General features: G+C 39.6%; 1 protein-coding gene across 1 annotated transcript in view; it reads right to left on the reverse strand.

Moving 5' to 3' along the window:
• GPR126 (G protein-coupled receptor 126) overlaps window positions 1–2081 on the reverse strand; it is a 190214-nt gene extending 188133 nt beyond the window's left edge. The window contains exon 1 of the mRNA XM_006834705.1: window positions 1982–2081. Coding sequence (XP_006834768.1) covers window positions 1982–2081 — 100 coding nt within the window. The remainder of the gene's footprint in view (window positions 1–1981) is intronic.
• Between the last annotated feature and the right edge of the window lie 8689 nt (window positions 2082–10770).

Raw genomic sequence — 10770 nt, forward strand, 5'->3', positions numbered from 1 at the left:
CAGAAGTCTAGTGGATTTTAATCTTACAGACCATTTTGTGTAGTGCAATTGGCCCTTAAAGGAGCACTTTCAAAAGGGCAGCAAAGGTAGTTAGTTCCACGCTGTACATGACACAGATAGGGGCTGATTATCCAGGGAAAACTATTCACTACAGAAACTGCTCACTTGTTTATCAGTTTGTCATAGTCTAGTGGCTTGTGCGTTGCTGTGATTCTGGAAGCTAGGCAAGATTTCATGTGGATGGGTTTCAGCAGAGCTTCTAGAGTAAGAAAGGCTAGGAAGAGGTGGACCACTTGTGAAAAATTAGTCACTAATTTGTTCCTACAATTGTAAGGATGGTGCAGGACCGGGCAGTGTTTCGTCTTGTTGTCCGTAGGTTTACTATGAGTTAGAACTGACTAGGTAACACAGAATAGCAACATAGATTCATAAATAAGCACAAGTAAGCCCATGCTTAACTTGCTTCTTGGGTAAACAGATACTCCACACAGATCCCACATCCATTCCTCCTCAGGTCTCTTTACAAGCGTATTTCTACTGTCATGCAGTGAGTTGGTATCAGAATGTGGCTTTCTAATGAAACTGAAACAAAGATGCCAAAAATTCCCTTAAAGGTCAGTTTTGCTTGAAGCAACTAAAAAGTGTCAGGGATTTTCCCAAGTAGCTGATAAACCATTCAAAGCAAAGTATTGACATTAGTAGACACTAGTCGAATGTATTAACCCATGACAAAGCAAGTTTAGCAGAAAATGTATTTACTCAATTATTTTTAAAAGCATAATGTGTGAAAACGTACAGATATTGAAAACACAGTGGCTCCAGTATTGGACTTTGAGTCACAAGGTCTCTGGCTTTCTGCTCCGCTAAGATTGAAAAAGCCTCAGTAACTCTATATGGGGTTACTAATGGGCCAGAACCAACTCAAAGGCAAATAATATTGTAAATACAGAATATAAAAAAATCTTATTTCAATTCCAAATAATAAAGATGTAAGACATAGTGAGCAATTACTTTCTTAATTGACATTTTACTTTTAATCTTAAAAAAAGAACCAACCCCCCCCCCATAAAAGGTAACTAAATTAATTCAAGAGAAAACAAAAGTACAACAAAGGACCTAAGCAAGTTGGCAGTTTGTACAGTGACAAAAGAAGAAAAGGTTTACTTTTCAAAAAAACCATTTACATTCGTCAGGCTCTGAGTGGCAAGGGCCTTGTTTCAAAATTCAAGGGAAAACACAATTCTAAAAATTAGGTATTTTGAGTAAAAAAAATACTATATTTTAAAAGTAACTTCTCCATACCATGTTAAGTAAACTAAACTGTATAGTCTAAAACCTTATTTCAAATATTTATTTCACATTGTAAAATGCTAAAAAAATCAGTATAAAGTTAAAGGCAAAGTCTATACTTAAATAACTATATAAAACCTGAAAAGAGAAAATTTAGCAATAGAAGAAATAACATTTAATTGATGCCAGGTATGTACCTATCTCATCATCTATACGGGCTACATACATAAATATTGTGAAAAGAAACACAACATTTAAAGAAATATATTAGAAAATAAGTTTAAAAAACAAACCAATGATCAAAGAGGCAGTATTAGCGTGGAACTCAGAGAATATAGAAAGGCAATGGACAGAAAATAACCTCTAAGGACAGAAACAGGAAAAAAATCATAATAAAGTTGTCTTAAAAAAGCAGCACACTTACACTGAAGGGAGCTCTGGTAGCATAGTGGTTATGAGTTCGGCTGTTAACCTCAAGGTCAGCAGTTCAAAACTACCAGCCGTTTCATGAGAAAAAGATGAGGCTTTCGGCTCCCAAAAAGATTTATAGCCTCGGAAACCCTATGCGGGGTCGCTATGAGTCAGAACTGACTCCACGGCATGGCACACAACACAAACACTGAAACTGAAGGCAATGGGAGAAGGCAATGGGATCACCATCAAATTCAGGGTATGAATGAAACTGCCTTACCTGACTGAGGAACGCTGATGATACACAAAGCAAGTAAGTACAGAAGAGGACTTGGCTTCCATTTCCAGTGATAGCTCCACATTCGGCCTGCATGAACCATCCTGCAATGGAAGGCAGACTGACTCAGGACATTCAGCATTATAGCATTAATAGCAAAAATGTATGTCTCAAGCAGGGATGGAAATAGAAACCTTTTTTCAGTCTTGCTTCCCAAACAAAAACAAACTTTAAAAAGATGATAGTCAGTAAATGGCTTCCTTTAAGATCAGTAAGCTATTATCATAGAGTCTATTCCAACTCATGACAAATCTACATACTGCTGAGTACAACTGAGCTCCCTGGGGGTTTCTGGGCTGTGGTTACGAATCAGGCTGCTAACCTCAAGGTCGGCCATTCAAAACTACCAGCCGTTTCATGGAATAAAGATGAGCCTTTCTGCTCCCATAAAGATTTAAAGCCTCGGAAACCCTGTGCAGGGTCACGATGAGTCAGAACCAACATCACGGTACTTAACAACCACAACAACAACCTCTACAGAGGCAGATCACTAGCCCTTTCACCCGAAGGCCTGCTAAGGCGGTTCAAACCACCAACCTTTTGGTTAGCTCTTTCTGTTATTTTTGTTGCTAAGTGTTGCTGAGTTGGTTCCCTGTATAGTAGCTGCTGGTGCATTGAACCAATGACCTTGTGCAATGAGCTGCTATATCAAGTCAATTCTGACTCATGACGAACCCATGTGATCAAGGGCCAGTAATTATGTGCCACCCAGGGAACTTTAAATGAACTAGGCAGAAGGTAAAAATAAAGTCATTAAAACCTGAGAAAGCCAGAACCTGCCAAAGGAAAAAAAACCTCAAAACTGAAACGAGACACTGTTCTTAATGGTTGTTGTTATTGTTAAGTGCTTTCAAGTCGGTTCCAACTCATAAAGTCTCTGTATAGGGTTTTTGAGGTTGTAAATCTTTGCATAAGCAGAAAGCTTCATCTTTCTCCCATGGTGAATTCAAACCTCCAACTTTGTGGTTTGCAGTACCGTGCTTATCCTACGAAACCACCACTCTCCCAGAATTCTTAATTGAGAGCATGATCGTATCCTAAGCACCCTGTCAAAGGTGGAAAACTTACGAGACCCAGAAAAAACAAAGCAGTATTGCTGTGTTGTCCTGGTGTGGCACTGTGGGTTAATGCGCCAGACTGCAAAGCTATCTGAATTGCAAGGTTGGTGGTTCAAGCTCACCAGCTGCTCCTCAGAAACCTATACAGGGTCGCTAAGGGTCGGCACCAACTCAACAGCACTTAACAACAACAATATTGCTGTGTGTGGCTCTAATACACAAATTTCACTGTATTTTACTTATTATTTGGTCCCACTTTCCTTTACAGAGTCTATATAATGGGTGATTTCTGCAGGAAGATGCAAAAATTCAGATAACTAAAAAAGAAATAACTTACTTGAAAAAAATTAGAACAATTTTAAGTTCTGCAATAGTAGGCACAAGCCTCCTAGGTAAAAAGAAGACATAAATATTAATTTTCCCTACAATCTCCCCCCAAATTTTTACTTTTAAGAAAATAGCTTCATTTTATAATATTTGCTACTTTACAAATGAAAATATTCAAAATAAAATTGCCCGAGCACTTCTCTTTTACCTAAACTGAAGCATAGAAGCAAAATTAAAATAGCTTATTTTTTAAATAACAATAGTTATCACTGTTTTTAAATGGGTATCTGTTTTTTTGTTGTTAAGTAAATATGTTAAGTCCACAGCATTATGCTGTTGTTTATTGCCTTCAAGTTGTTTCCAACTCATAGCAACTCTGTTTAAGGTTTCCCAGGAGCGGTTGAGGAGCTTGAACTGTTGACTTTGCAGTTCAAACCGACCTTGCGGTCCAGTGGATTAACCCGTAGTGCCATACCAGGACTCCCAAAATCATCATAGAAACCAGCAAATGTCAGATGGGCAGATGCCATAAAAAAAAAAAAAAATTCATAAGCCTTCTGTATAGTGGCTTACTGTTTACAGTGAAAATTATATTTCATACTGATTTAGACAGGCACATCCATATTATCTTTGCTCAAAGCGATGCTATGCTATCTTGCATTGACTCAAAACCATCAATGTGGCAAGACAGTGAAGGGGGAACCAAGAGTAACAGTTGCCAATAGGAACCACAGATGAATTGGGTTAGCCAGAAAGTCATGAAGCAGGCAGGTTAATGAGTTATATATAGTAAGAAATTTCCAGAACATCTTAAGATCCCCAGCAAGATAATGTTACTTTTACAATAAAGGATAAATGAAACTCATTTTATTTCTATAACGACAACTAACGAGACACTTTAAGGTCATAGTAATACCTACTTTACCTGAAGATTGCTTAGCTGTGGAAAAAAATGTTTAATGCTATAAAGAAAAGCAGACAAGTAAAGAGAGAAGGCTTAGTACTAAGCGAAACTAGACACCAAATCATTCCTGAGCTAGACGTAAGCTTGCATTTCTAATGCATCTCTTACAGTGAGAAACCATTTTGTCACCATGTCATAGCCAAAAGAATAAACTCTAGAGTCTGACAGACTTGGGTTTGCTATTTATGAACTATGCAACCCTTGGAAAATTTTTTTGACTACCTTGTGCTTCCTACTCCTCATCAGTAAAATAGGAGAGCACTCATACATACCCTCATGGAGCTGCTGAAATTATTATATAAGATAATGTCTTTTAAGAACAGTGCATAACACTTGGCAAGTGCTCAATTTATCCACTGCCTCAAGGTGATTCCAACTCAAAGCGAGCCTCAAGAACACAGTAGAACTATCCCTTAGGGTTTCCAAGGCTGCAATATTTACAGAAGCAGGCTGCACATGTCTCTCCTGCAGAAAGCTCTGGGTTCAAACCTCCGACCTTCAATTAGTAGCCAAGGACTTACCCAGTACACCACCACAACTTCGGATAAATATTAGCTACTATTGTCTAACTCACTCCATTATCAGCTTGATTATCCTGTCCATGTGAGAAGAATGGACAATTAGATATGCCAAAACCAAAGACTTGACTTTGCAGTCACTTTGGGGATCATCTGAACACAAAAATTAACTTGATTAATCACATCTACCAGAAGTAGGGAGATTCTTGAGTAATGTCTGAAACTCATGCCAATCATTCATATTCACTAAACTAGCCATGTCAGTAGAACGCATTCCCCATAATGAAAATGGGAATTCGGGTAAAGCTATGCTCTCAATAGTATTCTTTGTAATGGAAGATATGCTTTCAAAAATATTATAAATTAGAAATATATTATAAATTAAAAGCACTTTTACTGCTTAGGAAAATATTTTATAATAAATAATAATAGTTGTTGTTGTTAAGTGTTATCGAGTCGATTGCAACCCATAGCGACCCTTTATAGGGTTTCCAGGAAGCAGCTGGTGAGCTTGAACCATCAACCTTGCAGTTCAAATGGCTTTGCAGTCTGCTGCATTAACCCAGGATTCCAAATAATAGCAGTAGTAACGGCAATGGATATGAACTCTGGAATGGGAGGTACGTATATCCTGGTTTCTCAACTAATTATGTGACTTTGTTGTTGTAGTTGAGTGTCATCGAGTCGGTTCCAATCCATAGCAACCCTGTATAAGTCTTCCAAGGAGCAACTGGTGACCTTGAACCACCCACCTGTGACTCAAGCCTACTTTGCAATCCAGTGCATTAACCCAGAGTGCCACACCAGGACTCCAATTATGTGGCTTAGTAGATAAGTATTTATTTCTTCTTCTGTAAACAGAATGCTATTGATCAATCCATCACACTGAACTAGAAATAACAGTGTTGTTGGTACTGACTCATAGCGACCTTAAGCACAGCAGAATGAAACACTGACCAATCCTGGGCCAACCTCACTATTGTTGCCACGCTTTAGTCCACTAATGCTGCCACTTTGCTAATCCATCTCTCTGGGGGTCTTCCTCTTTTCTCTGACCCTCCACGTAACCAAACATGATATCCTTCTCCAGCGACTGGTCCCTCCTGACAATATGTCCGAAGTACGAGAGACGAAGATTGGCCAGCAGGGCACTTAGTAGGGACTTTAAAAAAGGGTTGTTGTTGTTTGTAATCAAGTGGATTGTGACTCATGGGGACCCTGTAGGGCAGACTGGAATTGCCCCATAGGGTTTCCTGAAGTGAAATCTCTCCAGGAGAAGATGACCGGATTCTTTCTCTGGAAGAGCAGCTGGGAGGTCTGAACAGTTAGCCTTTCAGTTAGCAGTGGAGTGCTTAACCACCGCACCACCAAGACTGGAGTCCTGCTGTGGCACTGGACTGCTAACCAAAAGGTCATTGGTTCAAATCTACCAGATTCGCCTCAGAAAACCCTATGCAGGGTCACTATGAGTCAAAAAAGACTAAGGGCACTTAACAACAACAATCATTAAGGCAATAAACTTCTTTCCCAAGGAAAGTTCACCCATTTTGAAGAATTAACTCATTTCCATTGATGCTGGATGAAGGAGGTGGTTCCCATTCCTGCTGCAATAAATGTTTCTGAAACAAAAACACAATTATATATTCAAATAACTTTAGAGCTGGAAGAGGCAAAGATGAAATCAAATCTCATTTCACAGAGGAGGAAACTATGGCTCTGAGATAAAAAAGACAACTTCATCAAACCTAGCTGCCAGCTCTACAGATGCTAATGAAAACATTAGCATTTATGAGAACTCCCAGCTTCACTCTTGGTTGTTGTTTGGTGCCATTGAGTGGGTTCCCACACACACAGTCCCTGTGCAAGATGAAGGAAACAATCATTGTTATGCTTAAACCCACTACTGCTGCCACTGGGCCAATCCATCTCATTGGGGTTTTTCCTCTTTTTCACTGCCCCTCCACTGTACCAAGCATGATGTCTTTCTCCAGGGACGGTCCCTCCTGATAATACGTCCAAAGTATGTGACAGTATCGGACAATTCTTTATTGCTGTTGTTGTTGTTAGGTGCAATCGAGTCAGTACCGACACATAGCAACCTTATGCACAGAAGAATGAAACAGTGCCTGATCCTGGGCCAACGTCACTACTGTTGCCACGCTTGAGTCCATCGATGCTGCCACTTGGCAAATCCATTTTGTTGGGGGTCTTCCTCTTTTTCTCTGACCCTCCACCTTACCAAGCATGATATCCTTCTCCAGCGACTGGTCCCTCCTGACAATATGTCCAAAGAATGAGAGATGAAGTTTGGCCATTTTGGCCTCTAAGGAGCATTCTGGCTGCACTTCTTCCAAAACAGATCTATTGGTTCTTTTGATAAATATTCACATATTTATCAATATGTAAATAATAGTCCCCTCCAAAATTCATATACGCTCTAAACAATACTCAGAGATTTGTGTTCATTAGTTTTGGGTACCTTCACTACTTTCTATTTGACTTGCTCATGTAACTTCTCCTATGCTACAAAGTTAAAGTTATGTGTCATGGAGTCAGTTCCGACTCATAGCCACCCTGTACAGGGTTTCCGAGGCTGTAAATCTTTACCGGAGGCGAAAGCTTCATCTTTCTCCCACAGAACAGCTGGTAGTTTCGAACTACTGACCTTAAGGTCCACAGCCCTATTCGTAACCACTGCGCTACCAGAGCTCCCTATGCTACAAAAGCTTCTTATATTTAAGGATTCCATATTCAATCTTGAAGCCGTTTCATAAAAGCTGCCCACTATTCTATCAGGCAACAGTTGAAAGTGATGCTAAAGGGCTGGATGCAGTCCAGTTCTCAAAACTCTATCACTTTGCACATAAAAAGGCACCCAGGGCAGGGCAAGCATTTGTAACCAAACATAAACCATATGACACACCAACTTTCATCCACTTTATGGTTTACTGAAGAACAGAAACAAATAAATTTAGCACAGAGGAAGGACAGCACTGTGCGTTTTCTCAGAGGATCACTTAACATAGGCACATCCCTGAGATCTAAACCATTTTCTCACAAGAATGGAAAATTCTGAACAGGGTTACTAAGGTTCCAAACAAGAACTCTGCAAAAACAGTACAATCTTGTGTCCAATTTTGGTTGTCGCCTCTCTGTTCTATTAAAGAGAGCAGGGCTATTTTTATATAAAAGAGATATTTTGACTTCTAGAACCTGAAATAATTTTTTAAAGATTTTGAAGTAAAATGCATCATCACACAGGTAAAATCTAGGATGCTAAACTACTACGTGCTGGATGCTACATAACGTGTTGTGGGGAGTACGGAGATCAAAGCTCACCTGTCTCACAGGTTCTAACCCAGCCGTCCTTTGTGAGAACCAGTCTCTATTGAAAACTCACTCCCCCTTTCAATCTGTACAGGCTACAAAAGACAATATACTGAGTCCCTGAAAGGAAGCTTTGAAATTTAATTCTATTTTAGGAGTTGTTTTACATTTGGGTATAACTCCCAATAGATGTGACTTTATCCTAATGCATCACTAAAATAATCCAAGACTCTCTCATTTCATAGTGGCTTTCCCCAAAGTCACAATTTAAACAGATGTTAGTGAAGGAATTTTGAAATTAGTGGAGACATTGATTTGGTACTAATTCTATTCAAATCAGCAATAGTCAGAATTAACTTCCTTCCCCATATCCCAACTGCATTTCCAAGGCAAATCTTTTCATAAAAGAACAAGAGGAGTGCCAGAGAAAATACTTTCATTCTTCCAACGTGAAAAGAATGGTAATTTGGTTTACTCATGTTTGCTTGCAATTGTATTTCTTCTTTTAGTTAAAGATCATGTTCCTGAGCCTAAGCAATGAATAAAAGAAATGTGTTATTCTATTTATTATGCAATGTTGTTTAAGTGCTGTTAAGTCAGTTCTGAAGCACAGCGACCCTGTGTAGGGTTTCCAAGGAGCAGCTGGTAGGTTTAAACCACCAACCCTGCAGTTAGCAGTCCCGTGTTTACCCTACAGTCACACCAGTAGAAATCCTTTAATTAAGTTAGGTTCACTCCACCATTCAAAAAGGCTGAGTGATGCATTCTTCAAACCTGTACAAATTTTAACTTTACTAAGCAGTAATGTGCACACCTGGTTTGTATCACAGGTGAGTGATTAAAGCCAAGTTTGAAAAATATATACACATGTACACACAAATGAAGACATGTAAAACCGGGAGATTTTGAGTAGAGACATGACCTGTATCAATCTCCTTGTTGGGGCATGGTACTCCATTGTCGTTGTTACATACCACTGAGTCAAATTCCGACTCGGTGACAGAGTAGAACCTACTCACACAGTAATCTTAACAGAAGGAGACCGCCAGGTCTTTTTCCCACAAGCAGTGGGGTATGTTCAAATCATCAACTTTCTGGTAAGCAGACAAGCACTTAACCACTGCAATAAAGCCCTCCTTTACTATACTGTTCTAGTCCACTGCCATGAAGTCAATTCTGACTCACAGTGACCCTATAGGACACAGTCAAATTGTCCCTTAGTGTTTCCAAGGAGGCCAGCGATGTAGGATAAGCACTGGACTTTCAACCTCAGGGTCTGCAGTTCAAGCCCACCAATCACTCTTTGGAAACCCTATGAAATGTCACTGTGAGTCAGAATCAACTTGAGGGCATTTAACAACATCCATTTACAGAAGCAGATACCACATCTTTCTCCTGTGGAGCAGCTACTAGGTTCAAACCACTGCCCTTCAGTTAGCAATCAAGTGCTTAACCACTGCACTGTAGTTTATTGTACTACAGTTTTATAAAAGGTCACCATAAGGAAAAAAGATAAATCTTTGTAGGTTCATATGTAGTTGTATCAAGTAATGCATTACTTGATACAACTACATATGAACCTACAAAGATTTCAATACAGATTTCCATTTAAAAAGTCAGTCCTGAAGCTGTAATGCATGTAACTTACTACTTATGAGATAATTTAGGGAATAAACTACACACACACATATATATACATACACATGAGGGTACATCAAAAAGTACTGCTACAAAATAATAGAAACTTTATTTAACAAAAATATCAAAAGGTGAATCTATTGCTTCTCAACATCTCCTCCATCGAGGTCCACACACTTCTGAAGGCCATGTTTCCACCTCTGGTAGCGTAGAGGTTAAGAATCAGGCTGTGAACCCAAAGGTCAGCAGTTTGAAACTACGAGATGTTCCACAGGAGAAAGACGAGTGAGGCGTTGTGATCCCATAAAGATTTACAGCCTCAGAAACCCTGTACAAGTTCACTATGAGTCGGAACCGACTCCACAGCACATCATGACCATCACCAACCCTCCCTGAAGTATTCTGTGCTCTCTGATTTATGCTACATCAAAATGGTAGTTTGGATATACCCAAGGGATTCAAATTGTGTTCCTCTGAATGTTCTTTGAGTTTAGGAAACAAAACGCCTGGAGAGACAAGCTCAGAGCTCAGAGTGGAAGGGGCAAAGTTTCCCAATAAAAGTCTCGTAGGCCAGCCCTTGCAATCCTTGAAGAATGAGCAGGTACATTGCCATGATGGGGGTGGAAATTCTCAGTGAAACTTCCTTTGTCTTTTGGTCACCAATGCAGTTTTCCATTTTATGAAATCTTCTTCTTAACAAGCCCCCCTGACTACCCTGTGTCCTTCAAGAAAAATCTACCACCTTATCTATTTGGGATTCCAAAACACAGTTGCCATCATCTTCTGAGCTGACATCTCTGCCTTAAGTTTCCAAAACACAGTTGCCATCATCTTCTGAGCTGACATCTCTGCCTTAAGTTTCCAAAACACAGTTGCCATCATCTTCTGAGCCGACATCTC

This window comes from Chrysochloris asiatica, unplaced genomic scaffold, assembly GCF_000296735.1.
Source record: "Chrysochloris asiatica unplaced genomic scaffold, ChrAsi1.0 scaffold00013, whole genome shotgun sequence".
NCBI lineage: Eukaryota > Metazoa > Chordata > Mammalia > Afrosoricida > Chrysochloridae > Chrysochloris > Chrysochloris asiatica.